The sequence below is a fragment of the Rattus rattus genome, chromosome 4 (assembly GCF_011064425.1).
Source record: "Rattus rattus isolate New Zealand chromosome 4, Rrattus_CSIRO_v1, whole genome shotgun sequence".
NCBI lineage: Eukaryota > Metazoa > Chordata > Mammalia > Rodentia > Muridae > Rattus > Rattus rattus.
In genome coordinates, this window is record NC_046157.1 from 110018688 (window position 1) to 110039983 (window position 21296).

General features: G+C 41.7%; 1 protein-coding gene and 1 pseudogene across 2 annotated transcripts in view; both read right to left on the reverse strand.

Moving 5' to 3' along the window:
- Znf451 (zinc finger protein 451) overlaps positions 1-21296 on the reverse strand; it is a 54684-nt gene that overhangs the window by 6517 nt on the left and 26871 nt on the right. The window contains exons 4-14 of one of the 2 annotated variants that reach the window (XM_032900889.1): positions 20706-20831; positions 18410-18521; positions 17612-17762; positions 16848-16974; positions 14636-14789; positions 13944-14091; positions 11339-12921; positions 7947-8087; positions 5641-5771; positions 4594-4780; positions 614-679 (exon numbers count right to left, since the gene is read on the reverse strand). In XM_032900889.1, the coding sequence (XP_032756780.1) occupies positions 614-679; positions 4594-4780; positions 5641-5771; positions 7947-8087; positions 11339-12921; positions 13944-14091; positions 14636-14789; positions 16848-16974; positions 17612-17762; positions 18410-18521; positions 20706-20831 (2926 nt within the window). The remainder of the gene's footprint in view (positions 1-613; positions 680-4593; positions 4781-5640; positions 5772-7946; positions 8088-11338; positions 12922-13943; positions 14092-14635; positions 14790-16847; positions 16975-17611; positions 17763-18409; positions 18522-20705; positions 20832-21296) is intronic. The other variant, XM_032900890.1, reaches the window with a different exon arrangement.
- Positions 4094-4255, reverse strand: LOC116899944 (annotated as a pseudogene).

The window sequence follows — 21296 nt, forward strand, 5'->3', positions numbered from 1 at the left end:
CTGGTAAAAAAATTTAAGGGATCTTCTTTGGTTCTTTGATTTGTAATGTTTGAGACATGGTCTCATGTAACCCAGATTACCTTCCAGATTACAAGATAGCCAAAGATGACCTTAAATGTCTCATTTCTCTGTCTCTGTTAACCTCCAAATATGGTTTTATGCAGCACACTGGGCAAGCACTTTACCAACTGAGCTATGTCCCCAACACGTTACCTGAATTTTTAATACAGTTCTTTCCTTAAACTAAAAACCACAAAAGCATTCAATATCCTAACTATAAAATGGATTGTAAAACAACAAAAGGGGAGAGGCTCTGAAATATTCCAGTTGCACACAATGCAAATTGACCAGAGTAGCCAGAAACTCACAAAACTCCAGCATCTCAGTATGTATCTAGTTAAAATTCAGTTTTGACTGAACTAGACTTAGTCATAGGTTTTTGAATAAAGGTTGCAAAAACCTGCTACTTTGTCCCAGCCTTCAACAAGTAGGTTTGCTTTTCAAACATCTTATGGAAGGAAGCATTTTTAAAGGAAGGAATACTGAGACAGTGAAGGCATAGGAAGTTAAAGACGGACAACACACACTCGGGGTGGCAGGGGTGCGTTCTTACCCTCCGTGGCCCTGAGCTCCTCTACTGGAGAGCCTTTCACCCCCATGCTGTCATCGCTGTCACACTCTGTAAGAGAGAAATGCACAGACAGCTCTGAAAATATGTGGCTTCAAACTCACAGCAATTCTCCTGCCCCAGGTTCACCACCATGCTTGGCTAACAGTAGTATCTTCAAAGATTTTACTCAGTAGTGCCCCATTGCTAGCCCAGCAGGGCCTGCTGTTAATGCTTATATTTTCAAACCAGAGGCACTCATCTCTGTAAAGAGCAATTAAAAGCTTCAATTGACAATGGCAACACAGACCATAAAGCCACGGTGTCAAAATGGCTTTTATAACGAACCCCAAGTTTCTATAAACTGCTACGATTGACCAAGTATTGAGAGAAAAAAAAAAAAACAAAACACTTGTTATAACCAGTGACCTTGTCATTAATTTGGCTAATCACTCTTAATCAAAACTTAAATGAACATATATCAATGTGTCAACATACAACAATGTTAGAAAGACATGTATAACACACAAATATATCATAGTGACTGAATTAAAGTCAAAATATAACTAGATGTAACTGGTACTTGCCTCTGCAAAAACACAGAAAAACACCATAAATTAAGATTTACTCACAATTTGAGTAAAAATTATATTAAATATAAACATATATTTCATTGTTTTTGCAGAAATTTATTTTGCTATTTAAACATACTCCTTCAAATATTTTGAGTGACGTCTTAGAGAAACATTTTATTAAGTTTTAAAAACAAAATTCAGCCTCTAGAGTACAGACATTAAAAACAGAAAGAGCTATGAGACTTCTCAGCTGCTACGGACACTGGCCACCGTGGCTGAGCACAGGCTCTGTTCCCACACTGTGAAGTCTAGGTCAGCCAAGAGAACATGCTCTCACTGAGCCCAGCGCTTCACCTCTCTGTGGAGGTCCGAATGAGCGGAACTGAGTCTGAGCAAGTGCAGCATGCACTGGGCTGCAGCGCACGCTCTTCTGTCTCGACCATCCGGTCCACACAAACTGAGGAAATCATTAACGTCCTTCTTCTCCTCTCAGTCCTCTCTAGAGAATTAACTGTACTGTAAAGACTTGGAAGCAAGAGGCAGATTGGCCATCTGCCTTAACTTCAAAAATTGTTTAAGTAATGCCTATTTTACAGGCATGGTACTGCCTCAGCTGTCTCCACGCTCAAGCACAGGGGAGCTTCCATATCCACTTTCTAAGACGGATTTCAGTCTCTGTGTCTTTGGCTCCCGAGACCCAAATTACATTTAACACTTGGATCTCACTCTTTGTTGTAAGCCATAACCAAATGCATTCGGCAAAGTCTTAGGTCCGGCCACATCGCAGACTGTTTATGAAGTATCTGCTAACAATTATCTGTGGCAAATTCTCTCTCATTGCTTCTCATTTTCGAAGGACGACACTGGCCCACACAGAGTGGAGGTGAGGGGGATGGCCGGCCAGCCAGGGTTGCTCTGAACTTCTCAGAGCTATAGGCTACGTACATACAACCTGAGATGCCTGAAAGACAGAGTTGAATTTAATGGCTCAACGTGGACCCTAGGGTGCTAACCACGCCAACTGCTTTCCCTGACTGTGTTCAGTACCAGGTTTACTTTATTTTTGAGGCACTAGAATGCTCACAACTAATTTCTATCTTCTGACAAAAATAAAAAAAAATTCCTAAATATTGCTTCAAAAAAGAAAATCTAATACGTACCTTTATGTAAATAAAGTGCAGCATCTTTGCTCTCGAGCAAAATAAATCTCCTCCTCACTTTTAAAACACATGGCTCGAGCCAGCAACTTAAGCGTGCACGTGGGTGAGCGGGGCACCTACCTCTACACCTCGGCCTCTGGCTTGTAACAAGCAGTACGGACTGAGGAAAGGAAGGCAGACGCCGCAGGTAGGTTACTCAATCTTCCTAAACCACGGCTTCCTCGCCCCTCAGGACTTTAGTCCAGTACAGCTAACCCACAGCACAGCAGAGAGGACTGAAAGGCACGTTATCTAAACGTGTCTAAGCTTTAAATGTTTGAACACGATATAAAAAATTATAGCATGTTGGTTGTAAAGCAGCATGCCCTCAATACAAGTCATTTTACTGAAAATGTAGGTGACAAGTGTTACATTCACCTCTGAAGCATGGAACCTGCATTAAAGATTTCTGAATAAAACGTAAAGGGACTAGATGGGCCTGTGGGGCGCACCTGATTCAGTGCATGAAAATAAAAATTACAGAGTGATGATAATCCTCAGAACCGAGGCATGGTACAAATAGGAAAGAATTCACTTTCCTTCATAATCTTGCATGAATACCGTGACATTTGTGTACACGTCAGGCAAAGCTGGCTGTGAATTCCTAATTCCCTTTGGCTCTGCCTCCCTAGGGGTGGCTAACAGCCATGTGCCACCACACGCAGCTTCACTACTGTTTCTACACGGAGAGCTGAGTGCTAAGCATGGTGGTACTGACATTACACTCTGCAGACACACTTCAGAGGTGGGGAGTACCTGGAGCTCAAAGCCAATTTGGGCCATGAGAGACTATTTTAAAAATCAAAAATGGAGGGGCAGGGTAAATAAAATCATAATTTGTAGAATCAATTGATCCACTGCAATTGCTGATTAGAGTAACAGTCTTCATTATGAGTTTTTACTAAAAATATAGTTTAGAAGAATATTAGAAGAAAACGGAGTTGGAAAATGATAATCCATCCAGCAACACTTTGAGAAATAGCCAGATTTCTGCCACTGAAGCCATTCGACAAAATCTTCAAATCTTTTTTCATTTTTTTTTTTTTTTCCAATTTGAGACAGGTCTCCTATCTCATTATTAGGGCCTTTTTGGGTTCATTATCTTTAGAAACAGAGTCTCACTTTGTAACGAGAGCCCCAGATGTCCTACAACTTACAGCTATCCTCCTGCTTCAATCTCTGAACTGCTACAAGGACCAAGTGTGAATCACCACACTGTATATTACAACATTTAAATATCATTCTTATATTTTCTCCTTTCATGTCAGAAATTAGGAAAATCAAAACTACTTTCTTTTTAAAATACCGAGTGGTGAAACTGAACTCCTAACCATGGACAAACTCAGAGGTGGACGGACCAGTACCAAGCAGAGCAACAGAGCAGGAGGACCCCAACTCCTCTCCAGGACTTACAGGCTAAAGGCCGTTCACTGTGTCAAAGCCAACCTCTCAAATTGCCTACACTTTTCTTCTAGGTACTGCTGTCTTGTTTATCTATTAACATTTTTTTTTTGACAAAACTGGATTATTCAGGTGGCAGACTATAATTTGCTTTCTAAAAATCTGAAGATAAATTTGCAATATTAGATACAAAGTGAAGATCTGAACTCTGAGCTTTAATATGTTTTATGACATTAATACATATTTTATATAAGTGGAAACTGATTTTATCTATTAGAATAAAAAAGGCTGAGGCTGGGGATTTAGCTCAGTGGTAGAGCGCTTGCCTAGCAAACGCAAGGCCCTGGGTTCAGTCCCCAGCTCCGAAAAAAAGAAAAAAAAAAAAAGAATAAAAAAGGCTGTGGAAAATTACTGTGATTAATCCTCATTCTGAAACACTACACTTGATCTTAGCCAAAAGGCCGAGAAGGGATTCTGAAACACTAAAGAATGAAAGTAATAATAACAGGCATGATGGCATAGGCCTAGAATTTCAGTACTTGGGAGGAAGAGACAGGAGGATTAGGTGTTCAAGGCTAGCCTCTGCTATATCAGCTTCTTCCAGCCAGAAGTTCAAGGCTAGCCTGGGCTATAAGAGATCCTGCTCAAAACAAACAAGATGTAAGTATATAAGGACAAGTTAGACAGACGGATGGAAGCACACAGGTGTAGGAAACAGACAGCAGTTCACTAGCAGACAGCAGTTTATTGTTTTCTCAGCAGTGAAATCTCCTCCTCTTGGGTGGCTTGCACTGGGACAGCAGCCGCATACCTTTGGTAGTATCAGATATGCTATTTAACAAGGCACACATCATGTCTCCCTCTAAGTGGTGAGGGTTCAGTATATGAGCCGGCCTCTGGGTCTTCTTAAATTGATTCTCTAGCTCCAGAAAGCCTTGGTCTCCTGAGAGGATGGTGAAAGGAATTTGCTTAGGCAGCTGCTCATCTAGACGGCCAGCCTAAGTGGGAACAAACAGCACAGGTTGTTAAAATTCTGCAAGAGTTTCAAATCAAGTAACATCTACTTCACAAGGAGCACATCTCTGGAAAAGTATGTTATACTGACTCCCTGGCCAGCGTTCGTACTGATAATCAAAAGCCAAACGTAAGCTGCTGACATTTAGAAGGCAACCTACTGAGGCACCACTGAGGAAAAGCAGCAGGTAAACTGCAAATACACAGGAGGCACCTGCATGACAGAGGGGCAAATCAACCCTCACAGGGAAAACCATCAGAAGGTGAGTTGTATCACTCAATCACAGGAAGAAGGCATCTCCTGAGCTTGAAGCACCAAGTGACACACGTGCAAAAGCGTTCATTCACATGATCCAGGCAACACAGAAGTGGTCACTCTGAGGACTTAATACAAAGTGAGTCCTGACTCAGCAGTTTCACCAGGTGACTGGCAGAGACAGATGTAAATGCCAATTCCATCTAGGACGACAGTGATTAATCCAGTGCCTCTCAATCTCAGATATTAAAACATAAAAGTGTATTGTACACAGCAAGCACAGCAAAATCAGCTTGACTATTTATTCCATATACAACTAAGTTTGCTGCACACACATGGCATCTCCTGAGGACAGCCATAAAAAGTATGTACGTATGTACATACATGTGTGCTGGTGCCCTGGCCAGAGCACACAAGCAGTGAGTAGGACCTGACACAGAAAGGTTTATCTGAAATCAGCTCCATGGGTCATCACACTTCAAAAGGAAGAATCCGAATGCATCCTAGGTCGCCGTCAGGTTGTTAGTAACACACCTACTTATGCAGACAGGGCGGCTGCCATCAGGCCTTCATAAAACGCCTACTCACGTGCATACATATGGCAAAATCAGCAGCGTCTTTTCTCTTACTGCAGCGAGGATGAAGAAAGAAGCATCCGATCCTGTTCAAGTAATTATAGACCTTACAGCCGAGCGGGGGCTTCCAGTTGGTGTTTCCTCCTATTCATTTTAGAAAGGATATAAATGATAATCAAGCAAGGAACAAAGGGACTGAGAACTTTATCAAGGTAAACGGAACCTCTACTTTTCCTCTTAACAGCACTAAATCACAATGTGAGAGAACTGGCCTGGAGAGCTAACTCACTGTCAGAGTAGACGCCTGGATGCACGAAGCCTGGGGTCCCACCGCGAGCACCACCTAAACCAGCCTGCGGGTTCATACACGTGGGGTGGAGACAGGATGGCCAAGAGCTCAGCTACAAAGCCTACAGCTACAAGACATGCTGTCTCAGCCCTGCAACAGACATCACCATCTTGTCACTTTACAATCTTGGGAACAGGGACTGACTTCCTTTTATCTGCCTACACATGTCAAAGTACATGGGGTGAGGGCTGGAGAGACGTCTCCATGGTTAAGAGCATTGGCTGCTCTTCCAGAGAACAGGGGTTCGATTCTAACCACCCACAGGTAGCTCCCAGCTGTCTGTAACTCCTGTCCAGGGGATCTGATGCCATCTTCTGGTCTCCATGAGCAGTAGCAGCTCAGGCACAGCATACAAAGAGGCAAAATACCCACAGACACAAAAATAACTTTTCTCGGAAGTTCATGTGGACAGTGAGCAGAGTAAAAAGCAAAAGTTAATATTCTTCCAATGGTGTCATCCTACATAAACTCAGTTTGCTAGGTTTTAAGATATGCCAAAGTCAGCGGATAAGAAGCATTGCACTCTAAATATTCCTGTTTACATTCACAGGTTAGTGCTGCCTTGCTGTCTGTCTTCCTCAGACAGGCTCCTCCTGTGTGGGCAAAAGTCAATTCAGACTCCTGAGCGGTCAGAGTGCTGAGGTAACCGCTGTTGAATGCTCAGCCCTAACTCCCTCCAGACACACAATGAGAGAGGGGCAGAAGAACGTAAGAGGCAGTGGGCGGGAGTGCTCTGAAGCAGTCTTCTGGATACGGCCTGGCTGCCGCAACTGTGAACTCACAGCGACTGTGAGCACCTAGCAGGGTGGGCCCATCCATATTCCACAGTGGACGGGCGACAAGCTCATGGCTCATGGTGCTGGAGGCTGTCACTGGCTTTAGTAGTGATGTAGTCAGTGCTAAGACTACCTCCCCACGCTCACTAAACAATCTCTCACCCACACTCATGCCAGCAAGAAACAGACAGGAAAATAGGAGGAAATTCTGTAAAGAAGGGGTTCAGGGGGAGAAGTGAGATCGTAATGAGGGTGAACATGACTACACACACACACACACACACACACACATTTATATATACATACATGAAATTATCAAGAATTTTTAAAAATTAAAAAGTATGACAATCAGCAGAACTAGACTTAATAAAATATTAGACTGGCTAACTTATGCAGATCAGTATGTTTCTATCTTTAATGCCAATCCTTACCTTTTTATGCTATTTCCTCTAAAAATGCATCAGATACTCACTACACTAATCCTCAGTAAGTAAAGAACTCTCTCCCGTGTCTGGCCAGTGGCTTACAGACGGATGTGTGAAGTGGTACTTCATAAGCAGCAACAGTGAACTATAGCATACTGAGAATCACGGCACTCCCACAGCTACCAGAGTACAGTTCAGAGAGAACGCAACATTTTAGTGATCCTATAACAAGGTCAAGCCTCTCAGCCTGATTCCTTAAATTTTGTTTTTAAATTAACATTAAAATGATAAACAACATACGCAATTAGTAAAACACAAGCCTACACGCCTGCTTTCTTGAAGGTTAAAAGCCTGATACATCACAGGTGTTGGATGAATCTTTCTTCAACGGGTATTGAAAGATACATGAGTTTGGGGTTAGCAAACAGAGTTAATACCACAGAAATATGTTAACAGCAGCAGCGAAATCCCAGTGTCAGCTGTGCAGACAGCTCAGTGGGTAAAGGTACTTATCACAAGGGCTAATGACCTAGGAATGATCCCTGACGCCTACATAATCTAGGAAGAGAATCACTCCCACAGATTGTCCTCCGACCTCCACACATGCATAAGTAGGTAAAATAAATGTAAACAAGTAGTCTAGCAGAGTAGTGCACAGTAACAATACTCAAACTATGCTTCATACTGTGTTCAGGAAGGTTCAAAGGAACCTTTTAACTGAATCACCCTCTCAGAAGAAAGGCCCTAGTGCTCTCCTTCTTAACCATACCTTGAAAGCCCCAAATAAATGTTCCTTGATTAAGATGCCCAGGTAGATGACCAAAAAAGTTCGACCAGTTATCAAAATCTACAAAGACTATATGAGTCATGGTTCGCAGGTAATCCACGTCTGGAAGCTCCACTTCCTCCTCTAAGAAAAACAAACAAACAAACAAAAACATTAGCATGAATTCAGTAAGAATCATTCACAAATATCCTAATTCCTCAAGTCTAAAAGACATTAGAGTCCTACATGCAAAATTGTCCACTGTTCCTATTGTTCACCTCTCCTGAAACCGTTACAAAGCATCCAATCTATGTAGAACTGTTTATACTTAAACCAGGTAATATTTAGGACATTCCACCCACACTCGATCACATCCTTCTGAAGCTCTCTTCCCTCAACTGTAAGGCCTTTGTTTTTGTTTCCTTATTTAGCCCAGAATGAACTGGAAATCAAGGCCGGCCTTGGAATTCTGATCCTTCTGCCTTCACATCCCAAGTGCTAAGACTGCAAGTGTGCACTACCATGACTGGCCAAGGGTTTCTTTTTAAAGAGCAATAACTTTTTTTTCTTTTTTAAAATAAAGTTACTTTTTTTTTGGGGGGGGGGGTTCTTTTTTTCGGAGCTGGGGACCAAACCCAGGGCCTTGCTAGCAAGCGCTTTACCACTGAGCTAAATCCCCAACCCAAAAATAAAGTTACTTTTAACAAATTAATGTACTAGGTCAAATAGATGTTTAAATTTTAAGACAATTTTAAAATTTAAATACAATTTTACTATCCATAAATATCAGTAGGCATGAAAGGACTTGTGAACTTATGTCAACACAGACAAAAGATAATCTAGTAGAATACTACAAGGCATAGTAACAACATTCAAATGAGGTCCTAATGCTCTGTCTAGGAAGGCTCACAGGGAACTTGTGAAATGAATAAAGTACAGGTAGGGCACACACCTTCACCCCGACATTCCTGAGGCAGGATGGGGAGGTCACGGCTTGAAGGCAGCCTGGGTGACAGGATAAAACCCACATACATAAGGTTCAAGGTGATTTACAGGAATGCTCTTTGTCACAAGAATCTGCTTTTCTCTAATAAATGTGCCTTTCTACTAATAAATCTAGATGGAGTTACTAGTAGCTCTCTGATTTGAGGATCAAAAATACCCAAAAGAGCATAAATAAGAGAACTTCAAAGACTGATCCCACGGGTGCTGGTAGATGTTACACCCTATTTCTTGGTTCTCTCAAGATCTCCTTTCATCTCCCATACTTCCCTTCTTTTTTTTTTTTTTTTATGATTTATTTGTTTAATTTATATGAGTACACTGTCGCTGTCTTCAGACACACCAGCAGAGGGCATCAGATCCCATTACAGATGGTTGTGAGCCACCATGTGGTTGCTGGGAATTGAACTCAGGACCTCTGGAAGAGCAGTCAGTGCTCTTAACCACTGAGCCATCTCTCCAGCCCCCATACTTCCCTTCTTACCCAACCCCACTTTCAAGCTTTTCCACCATGGCAAGGCCTTACAACTTCTAGTGGTTTAGATTTAGGTGCTACTGTTCTTTTCTATTAGACATACATTCCCCCAAAGTAATGAGAGAACTGAAAGAAGAGAACATAAAACACTGGGGCCACTGTTTTACTTTTTGGGAACTAGAATTAACTGGACCATGCAAGATTTAATACTTTCTCACTAAAAACCCACAACTAAGTATCAAGACCTATGTGCGCTACAGAACAAACCTGTGAAGTCAATGGTCTGTAGCCTGGAGTGGTGGCACACACCTATAGTCCGAAGGCTGAGTGGGGAGGGTCACTTGAGCCCAAGAGTACGACAACAGTCTGAGTAGCAACAGTTAAGACTTCATGTCAAAAAACAGATCGATGGCCAGTAACCAAAGTCTAACCAGAGCCCCAGCTTGCCAGCCTCAGCTGCTCGGTCTCCGCACGTCTCCTCCACACATGCCAGGTCTGAGCCTATCTACCCCTTGGTCCAGCAGTGGCTGTGTATGCCACGGAGAGGCTGAGGCAAGGTGCTCTACCCTAATAAACATCTTGGAGTCCAGCAGGTGCAGTAGCAGGGGCAAAGCCAAAGGGGTTCTTAGTTCCTCAGCTGAAACCAGGGGACTCTAGGCACCGGCCACTGCAGAGGGCTTTGCAGGCTTCCGTCAGGTGGACAGATTACTGGAGATATCATCGACACGCTACTTTATAAACACAAGTGATTTTAAAAAAGAGCCACATACCTTTTACAGCTCAATAGGTTAGTATTCCAAAGCCTGCAGACTTATTTTATCTAGCCAAAAATAATTAAACTTTCAAATAAATAAAAGAACTGTTCTATTTACTTAATCCAGTCATATGGAGGGAAAAGGTCAGAGGAATTATAAAGGAAAAATGCGACTCAACTCTCCACCCTCGTTTCTAGCTACCACTTTGAACTTTTTACTTCCAATCGCTGTCTTGATTATCACAAAGCTTTGTTACAAAGTCTTCTTACACTACATTTAGGATTTCTCATATTTAAAGAATGAGGCCGGCCGGCATGGTAAGTTATGACTGCAGTGCCCGCACTCAGGAGGCAGAGGAACTGGCAGAATTCCTAGACCATCCTAGCTACAAAGTAAGTTCTAAGCCACCCAGGCTAATGTGTGAGACCTGGTCTTAAAAACCAAACCAAAGCACGTAAATATTTAAACTTTAAAAGTTATTTATTTTTATTTGATGTCCATTAGAGTTTTGCCTGCATGTATGTCTATGTGAAAGGGTCAGGTCCCCTGGAACCGGAGTCACAGACAGGTGTGAACTGTCTTATGGGTGCTGAGAATTAAACCTGGGACCTCTGGAAGAGCAGTCAATACTCTTAACCACTGAGCCATCTCTTCAGCCCCAACATTTTTATTTAAAAACAAACAAGCAAATCAGAACAAGACTGAAAAGATACAAAAGAAATTTGTCTGGAGCTGGTGATGTAGCTCAATGACAGTGCATTTGCTTAGCATGCACAAAACTAAGCCCAGCACACGAAGATACAGACACTCACACATTCTCACAGAGGGGAAAAATTTGCTTTTTAACAAACCTTTATATTTTAAGGAAAATATGATTTTAAGGTTCAGAATAACTCTCAAACGTTTACAAAGAGTACTATGCCCTGCCTTTTCTCAAAATCCTCACGTCTTTGTAAACAGAGAGAGCTACCCTATTATTTAAAGACAGCATAAGCACAAATCCCTGAAAGTGCACCCTGGCTGCCCATCAGTGGCGCTTCTGATGCCATCAGAGGTGGATGCTGCTGACGTCAACACTCACTCAGCTTTTATTGGTGGGCACACACACATATGCGTGTGCATTCTGGTGAGTGTTAAACTTGCCCCATGCTGTAAAGCCATACCTATGTTCTGGCAGCATACGTCATGCTCAGCTCTTCTTTCCACGTCTGAATATTTCTGATAGCTCGTATGTCTCGGGTTTTTCTCAGCATGTGAGACACTAGCAGCGAGCTGGCCTGTGCTTCCGCGGTCAGCTCTGACTTGGGCAGCAACGGGTTTCTGGAAGGCGGCGTGCTTCCTGTGGAAGTGCTGCTGGGCACTCTCCGTGTTGTGGAAGGCTTTGGTGCAGACGCCACACTTGATCACATACTGCTGCTCCTCATCGCCTCTTACTTTCCTGTGCGCTTGACAGACGTGAGTGTTAATGTCAGCCAGATTCTGTGCTGTGGCTGAACACGATCCGCAGCGAAACCACAGTTTCCCTTTCTCCAGCATGATTTGAAGACATCTGTCATAATCTTCCCTTCTGTTGACTTTACAGATGTAACTCTCATGACAGCCACAGCTTAATACATTACTGGTCTCTATTATTTTAAAATCATCTTCAGTCTTAATTGAAGTTTTAGTTTTTTCTGGCACAAACACATAATCTGCACTGTGCTGCTCCGTATAGTGGCTCAGAAAGGCTTCTTCCTTGTTGAAAATGAGGTCACACAGCCCACAGCAGTACAGCATCCTCACCTCATCATTGTGCTCGTCCTGGCAGTGTCTGTGCAGGGTCTCCACCTTATGGAAAGTCTTTCTGCAGTGGGCACAGCTGTACCTGTGGAACCGGTGGCTCGTCAAGGACGCACAGTGCTGCTGTACACACTCGTGGGACTCGAACATGTCCTCACAGATGCGGCACTGCCACCTGCCCCTGGGAGGACTGCTTGCCGGGGAGTGATCCACGACAGCAATGGGTGAAGGGGGTTTGTCAGCACTCAAATGGTTCTCAGTTGAAGACGACGGCACAGCCGCCTCTACCTCATCCATCTCATAGAAATACCTGTGCCCACTGTGAAACTCAGTAACGTGCGCCATGATGGCATCTTTCCTTATCAACTCCTTCTTGCACATCCGACACCAGAATAGAAAGTTATTTAAATGCGCCCCTCCATGAAACCGGCTCATGTGTAAACGCATGACCCCTGAATCTTCACAAACCTTTCCACACACCACGCACTTGTAACACATTGTGTTTGCTGAGAAAACATGCTTTTCTACAGCATCTTCACTTGGAAACCGCCGACTGCATTCACAGAACCAGGCTGTGACTGTTGACCTCTGCCTCTGCACACGAGCTGTACCGCCCTGGCTGTCAACTCCTAAGTTCACCTTCTTTGTCGGAATGACACAATCCTCTGCACTGGACTCTTTACTAGACAGAATTCGTTTCAGTGATGAAATTTTTGGTTGATTGAATAAATGTAAATCACAAGGAGGCCTACTCCCTTCACTGATGTGGCAATAAAGTAGGACAGATTCTTCCATTGAGTTAGCAAGGGTAATTTTGTGTCCTGAATTCTTGTGACTTTGGGTGCTGGCTTCATCCATAAAGACCTGGTTGCAATCTGAACAATAACCTCTTACTAGGAATTCTTTTGCAACCTGAGTAATGCTTTTCTCAGCTATAGCTACAGGTCCCGCATTTCGACAACGAACCCTGATTTGGATTTAAAAAAAAAAAAAAAGTATAAGTTTTTCTCTGCTTTGTATGACAAGAACTTTAAAATAACAATATAAAGATATCTTCTCAGTAACGCAGTTACTCTATCATCTTAAAAGACTTTTATATTATCCCTATTTTATTTTGCTCATCCACATACAAGAGTTAAAAGTAGAATTAGAAGATTAAAAATATTAAGGCAAACTTCAGAAAACCTCAATCAGTAACAAATGTACTGATATAGGGGCCTTGAGGCAAATTAGACTCGAAAGGTCATTCAAATATGTGAATGACCACTATAAACTTCTAGATAATATTCCACTTTTTGTTGCTGTTTTCTGACTTCATTGTGAGGTTTTTTAATTGATTAACTTAACTGTATTTATTTATTTAACAAGTATGGATGTTTTGTGTGCATGTCTGTAGACTTCTTGTGCACCCAGAGTTTTCAGAGGTATCTGACTCCTGCAACTGGAGGGTCAAACAGTGGTGAGCTGCCATGTGGGTGCTGGAAATGAAGGCCAGGCTTTCTGGAAGAGCAGCTGTACTATGTTCTTAATCACTGCGCATCTCTCCAGCCCATTTTGTTCTGTTCCCCATTTGGATGGGAGTTCATCATGTAGTCGAGGCTGACCTTGAACTTGTGACCCTTCCTCCTCAGCCTATAGTGCTAGGGTTATAGATTGGCACCACAACTCCAGGAACTTGTTAGTAATTGATTAACTTATATCAGGAATATGCCCTATCCACATCTTTTCTGCTAAAGAACAATTTTCATTAAGAAGCACGTAGCGATAGGCTGGACGGTGTGAGAAGCCATTACCATGTAAGGACCACTATCTCTGCTACTGCTCTGCATCCTCATACTTCCAAACCACACTCTCCCCTGCCTCTCATGCTAGATTGGTGCATACTCATTCTAAGGAGAGACACAGGGAATAGAAAATACTTGCCAAACCCTTCCACTACTGAAGGTGTCACCAGAGTTCCTTACAGCCTAAGACTAGAGCTGTACAAACCTGAAATGGGCACTGAGCTCCATGTGGGAACGCAGAGTCTGGTGGCAGGCCACACACTTAACCAGAAACGGAACATCTTTGCACAGAGACACCAAAAGCTTCTTTGCAAAAGATGGAAATGATACTGGGCGGGCTGTTCCCTTATCGTCTAAGAGACAAAATGAACCACAAATTGCAAAGTAATCTGAACAATCGGTGACCCAATCTTTCTCCTTTCCCTTCCTGAGCTCATCAGTTAAGGAAAAGTCTACAGGAGACCATTTTTAGACTTAAATACAAAGAGTGCCTTCTGATCCAATTCCCCAGACCTCCCAGATGTAACAAAAACACTGTTCTGAATATGCGCTCTCCTTCCCTGGCTTCTTTTTATCCCTCAAATAGATAAGATGTAGCTGCGTGGAGGGAGCACATGCCTTTAATACCATCGTTCAGGGGACTGAAAAAGACAGATTGTTGTGAGTTCAAGGCCAGCTAGAGCTACAAAGACCTTGTCTAAAAAGAAGGAAGAGGAGTTAAAACATACTCAATGATACAAATAAACATTTTTGAAAAATTAAGAATTTAAATAAAGCATTTAATTTTTATGATTCTAAACTGAGAAGTAGAGCTAACTTAGAAGAGTATTTTGAAAGGTATAAGTTTATAAAGATATGATTCATTTACAAAATGTTATCTATAATATATTAACATACCACCCAGTTTCAAGCTTTGATGGAAATGATTCTTTGCAGACATATGCTTCAAGCACTCGTCCTTGGTGCTAAATAGAAGAAAGCAATGTGGACAAGCAAAACACTGAATAATCTGAGGAGGAAGGTCATTGCTGTGTCCATCAGCCGCAGCTGCCTAAAATAAAAGGGAAAACCAGGTCACAACTAAAGTCATGTATGCAAATGGACACAGCAAAAAAGTGACTTTCAATTCCCAATTTACTATTTAGAAAATGTCATACTAATGTTAGAACTAAAATCAATGTTCAATACACTTTTAAGAAACTAATTTTAAGGGCTGGAGAGATGGCTCAGTGGTTAAGAGCACTGACTGCTCTTTCAGAGGTCCTGAGTTCAATTCCCAGAAACCACATGGTGGCTCATAACCATGTGTAATGGAATCTGATGCCCTCTTCTGGTGTGTCTAAGGCAGTGACACAGTAGTCATATAAATAAATAAATAAATCTAAAAAAAAAAAAGAAACTAATTTTAAAACTTCTAACTTTATTTGGAATATTTCATACCAATTTTTGCCTTTTCTGAGTATGAATTATATAATTTCTACCATAAGCAAGATAAAAGATACCATAGGTAAAATGTAACTGTTCCCTCAAAATCAAATTACAGGCATCTTTCTTTCACACTAAAGGACATCTATGGCCTATATACTTCTTGTTTCTCATACAGTCATGTATAGTATCATATCAACACATAAATGTGACCAAAGTACACAAGACTCATTAGAGCACAGAGGTATGCACTACCATGCCTGGCTACATGTTCTTGGTAGTATCTAAGTTTCCAAACCTGCCTTAGAGAGTCTCCTCTATCTTAAAATTAAAATTTGCACATTTGTATGAATGGGTATGTGTGCTTGCTATGTTTTCATGTTTTTGTTTTTGTTTTTTTTTTTTCTTTTTCTTTTTTTTTTTCGGAGCTGGGGACCGAACCCACTGAGCTAAATCTCCAACCCCTTGCTATAAATTTCCCTTCTTACTGACCGTCCTTACGGTAGCAACTTTTATAGGTATTGCTAGTAAGACCAGGAACTTGAAACCAGCAACCGTAGAGTGCTTATGAGATCCAAGAGGAAGGAGAGGAAACTGACATTTATACTGAGAACACATCAAAGGCACTCAGATTCTGAGTGTGTTTATATCAACTGTCCTACGACAACCCCAGGAGGAAGCATTCTCATTCGCATCACCACTGCGACCACATATCGTAACAAGTTATCCTAAAAGCGACAATCAGAGATTTACAACTAGCTCTGTACCTCTACTCATTACTCCTCACACCTCTGGATCATGCTTTAACTTGATTAATGCCACAGGAGAAAAATCTAGGCCGACATTCTGAATTCCATTTAAGAACAATAAAGCAATCTACAAATTTAAGAAACTTTTAAAAATATTTCTATTTGAAGAATCTTAGGTAAACAAATATTTTTAGTTCAATTTCAGATTATAAGCAAATCCAAAGTAAAAACTGTTAAAGGGGGGGGGGGGATTTAGCTCAGTGGTAGAGCGCTTGCCTAGCAAGCGCAAGGCCCTGGGTTCGGTCCCCAGCTCCGGAAAAAAGAAAAAAAAAAAGAAAAACAGAAGAAAAAAGAAAAAAGAAAAACTGTTAAGGGATTTGATCCCTATAATTGAAGTACAAGTCCACACAAAATGTTATTATACTGTATCTACTACAAAAGTGGCAGGCTTGCAGGAACTGCCTAAAGCCTGGGAGGAGGAATAGGAAGTAGAATGTACAGTAAGCTAAACCAGAAAAGTTCTTTTTATCACGTTTCTGGTACAAATAAAATAGTGCACCGTACAAGGGACAGTGATGTGGCTTGAGCGGGACCTCTGGAAGCCATGTAAAGTAGAAAGGAGAGAGCCAATAGAATGAGAGGGTTGTAGAACTGGCTCGGTGGGAGGGGGTCCACTGCTCTTTCGAAAGGTTATTTCAGATTCGACACCACAGAAGGGTTTAGCGGTAATCTCTAGGACTGCTGGAGTTTACCTTTTAAGCTTAAATATCCAAAAGTAACCTAGCACCCCAAGTTATTTTGTTTTCAATAATTAAATTTTTATCTTTATGTTCATCGTTAGTGATTGGAGGATTAAAAGAGGAACATGGAAAAGAAACCCTCACACTCGCTGCATGGTTCTCCAGAAAGAATGTCTACTCCGGGCGAGCTCTTACCTTGGAGAGAAGATGGTCCTTATACTGCTGCTGAGTAACAAAATGCTCGTAGCACACTGCACATGCAAACACATTGGCGAGAGGTCCATGTAAGGTAATTGTGGGATCACATGGGGAGTGATCAAACCTGTAACCAAGAGAATCACGTCGGGTCTATTTCCCGGATCATGCAGTGTGCCTGGCCTGTGAAGCTGACGCACACGCACACACAAACACATGAAGCGCTGGGTGCTTCCGTGAGACGTGTGAAGGGAAATGGCTGGAAGCCCCATCTTTTGGCTGTCTGTAGAGGAGACTACAGAGCCTCTGCTCCCCCGTGACCTAGAGAAGCTCAGCAGAGCAGTAGAGAGCCACGGCAGAGCATCTCGCTGTGGAGACGGACGTTCACTAGGTGCTTCAGGAGGCTGTGTTAGATTACATAGGAGAGAATATCTGTAAATGCTGCCTCCCGTAATCTACATTTATAGGCTGGATTTCTGTACAAATATTTCAACTGCACTATAATGCTAACCCCCCCCCCAAAAAAAAAAAAACCAACCTAAAATCTCACCCAGTTTTCTAGAAAACCTAAATATAAATTACAAATAACACATCAAAATGGTACAAAACAAAGTGAGTTTCAAATATTAAGCTAAAACCACACTGGTACAGGTTTATCACATTTCAGCTAACAAAATCACTGAGGACTGTCACTTGAATGAGACTCCACACCTAGATGACTAACCTTTAACCTTTAACCTAGGAATCCAGAGTGCCCTACTTACCTTTTCAAATGTCCTAATAGAAGGTGCCCATTGTCAAATTCCTTGTTACAGTGCATTATCGGACACAATATTGACTTGTCAGACCTCCGCATCCTGCCTCCACTTTGGAAGGATTTTTTTGATCCAGAATTAATTGCACTTGTTCTGAGTCCTACATCATAACATAAATTCCTAGGTTACTACTTCAGAGAATTGTACACTGGACTGATCATCAGAATCAGAACAAAATGGTGGGACTGAGAGCAAACGATCAAGGAGATAGTCCCAGTTACAATTAGGTTTTCAGGATCTTAGACTCACAAACACAATCAGGCTCCCTCGCTATATAAATTGGAAAAGCTCTTTCCCTTGAATTCTTATTTAACCTAAACTCTTAAACTTGTTAGCTCAGGGGCCAAAGGAAGTTAATGGCAAAGCAGTACACTGGAAAACAGTGGCACTAGTGTCTAAAACTAAATGTGTGTTACGTTCACATATGTGCACATCACATGTTAAGCATCCTTTCTTGGGTACTGTCCAGCTTTGGGGAAGCAAGGTCTCTCCCCCTTGCCTGAGCTTGCTGAGTAAGCTAGGCCGACTGGCCAGTGAGTCTCAAGGACTCTCCTGTCTCTGTCTCCACAGCACCAGGATTACAAACACATGCATTGCTAATGTGAGTCCCAGGGATCAAAACCTCAGACTTGCATCTGACTGTCCATATGTCCATCTATGTTCATAGCAATGGAATCAAACCCACACACTTTCTACCTTACGGCTTCTAAGAAGCTCAGGAACTGAATTGTGATCTCTAATGAGTACCTGACATTTTTAGCCACTGGTCCACACACTGTCTGGCTGCTTCTGTTTCTGAATGTCCTTGAATAAATTCCAATTCTTGTAAACCATGCGCGTGCTGAAAATCAATTTTTTCCTAAAGAAAAGAGAAAAATTCAGTTGATTTATGATAACTACTGTTTCTTGGGTAAAAAGATCTTGATATATTAGTGATCAGAAAATATTGACTACTCTTTTTTTTTTTCCCCTTTTCTTTTTTTCAGAGCTGGGGACCGAACCCAGGGCCTTGCGCTCGCTAGGCAAGTACTCTACCGCTGAGCTAAATCCCCAACCCCAACTACTCTTTATCCCAAGAGCTTCACATCTAGATATTTTTACCAAAGATTATACATATGTCAAAATAAAATACATATACACTGTATGAAGATGTTGAGCCCAGTTATTTGCTTGAAGTTGCTACATCAACAATAGGGAGGTAGGTAAATTACAGCACACACGTTTGATGCAGGAGCATATAACCAAATGGTGTTAAACAATCAGAACCAGATGAAGGAGTCATCTCAAATTATGTAAACTCTATTATGTATTATTTTGTATTTTCAAAAATGTCAATAGATTTATTGAAGAAAGAGCTCAGTGAATACTTGTTTAATGAGCACTATTAATATTAGGCCTTCCGTATCATTTACGACATGGCAGCACACTTGTCACCACCTACACTGAGAGCTGGCCTACACTCTGATCAGAGCCTCAGAGCAGATGTTTTGGCTTGCTCAGTGTGCAGTCTCCAGGACTACGTCTCAGCCCTCCCTGCTGCTGTGGCATCAGAGCGGCCTCACCTATGTGAACGAGCATGGCAGCACCCAGCACAGCTTTATTTAAACATGAAAAAAGCTACATTTACAAAAGTCCATGTACAAGTAAGTATATTGTGACTCCTGAAAGAGTGGATATGTATTTAGCTCTTCCTATCCACATTTAATACACGTGGCCAACCAGTTATCAAAACTTTCTGAAAATTCTGCTTCTGTGGTGACATGTATCAACCTTTTCTCTAAACAATATAAACCTATTGCACAGCACTGACACTGTACTGGGTGTGATCGTTATCCAGAGCCATCGATTCTAGATTTTTCAGGACCCATTTAGCCATATAATGAGATGTTCCATAAGAAAGGGCGTGCAGGATACTTTTATGTCAATCTGACACAAGCTAGAACCTCAATTGAGAAAACGTCTCCCTCCATTAGATCTAGCTGTAGGGCATTTTCTTAATTAGTGATTGATGGAGAAGGACCCGGCCCATTGAGGTTGCCTTCCCTGAGCGTGAGGTCCTGGTTCTATAAGAAAGCAGGCTGAGCCAGCCATGAGATACAAGCCAGTGAGCAGCACCCTCCACAACCTGTGCGTCAGCTCCTGCCTCCAGGATCCTGCCCTGTCTGAGTTCCTGCTCTGACCTCCTTAGATGTTCAACAGCGACAGGAAATGAAAGCTGAATAAACTCTTCTCCAACCTGCTTTTAGTTATGGTGTTTTGCTGCACCCTAACTAAGACAAAGGGTTAAGTGAAGAGAAAAAAAAAAAAAAAGATTATAATCTGAACATATTATAAAATATTGTTCCAAAGTACAGCCATAAAGAATTCTCAAAAATGCTGACATGTACATACTTACATTTTCTATAGTAAGTATAGAAATACTGGCTTTAATACAATACTGTTAAAGTATCTGTCACACAGAACTTCTAAAGTCCTAAGGTATTGATGTGAGTTTTTATAACACAAAGCAAATATCTCAACTTCACAAACCACTAGTTTCTTACAAAATAATCATTATATAAAAATCTCCTTTAGTAATAACAGTATCAAGGCCTAGAGGGATGACTCGGTGAGCCATGTGCCATGAGCAGGAGGACCCGAGGAGAGTCCAGTCCCCAGGGCCCACGTATAGAGCAGCCCTGCCTCCAAGCCAGCACTGGTAAGGCTGGCAGGCGAATCCTGGAGCAAACTGCCCAGCCAGCCTGACCTGATCCATGAGCTCCAGGCCAGTAACAGCCCTGTTTCAAACATAAGGAGGATGGCCCAAGGGCAACCTCTCTTCTCCACAGGCATGCACATGCATATGTAAATTACAAAACACCAGAAACTCACGAACACCAAAAATAATTAGGAGACATTTTCTGTATGTGTTTAAGTAGAATAACTGTTCACTAGAATTCCTCAAAAATTCTATTGAAGTTTCTTAATTTTTTTGAAATATCTTTACATCTTTATTATAAATAATTCGATACATTAATAAATCTCGATCAAAACATACACATACCCTGAATGCCCTGTTCTTCTCTTCTTTTTGTTGTTTTTCCACTTCAACATGGCGGGCCAGGCGAGCCAATGTTAAAGCAACTTTATCCTTCTGATGGTCTATATAGTCTTTGTGTTTAAAATTCTCCTATAGTACAAATAAAACAGAACACTTTTCATTCCATTTAATACAGAATTAGTACACAGCCTGTAAACATTCACTTACCAAACAGTTACTGCATTCAAGAAACACTTGTTAGAGTTCTAAAAATCTTGATGTGTGTGTATGTGTGTGTGTGTGTGGGGTCCTGTCTGTCTCCAGAGTATATTTTGTATTTTATTGTAATATTTTATAATTGACATGCTAACAGAAGAGAAAAAATAGAATCAAATAAAACACTCAATTAAGGGGCTGGAGATACTGCAAAGCAGTTGAGAGCACTGGCTGCTTTCCAGCACCACACGGTGGCTCACAACTGTCTGTAACTCCAGTTCCATGGCATCTGATGCCCTCTTCTGACCTCCAAGGATATCAAGAATGCTAGTGGTATACAGACACACATGCAGGTAAAATATCCATACACAGAACACACACACACACACACACACACAC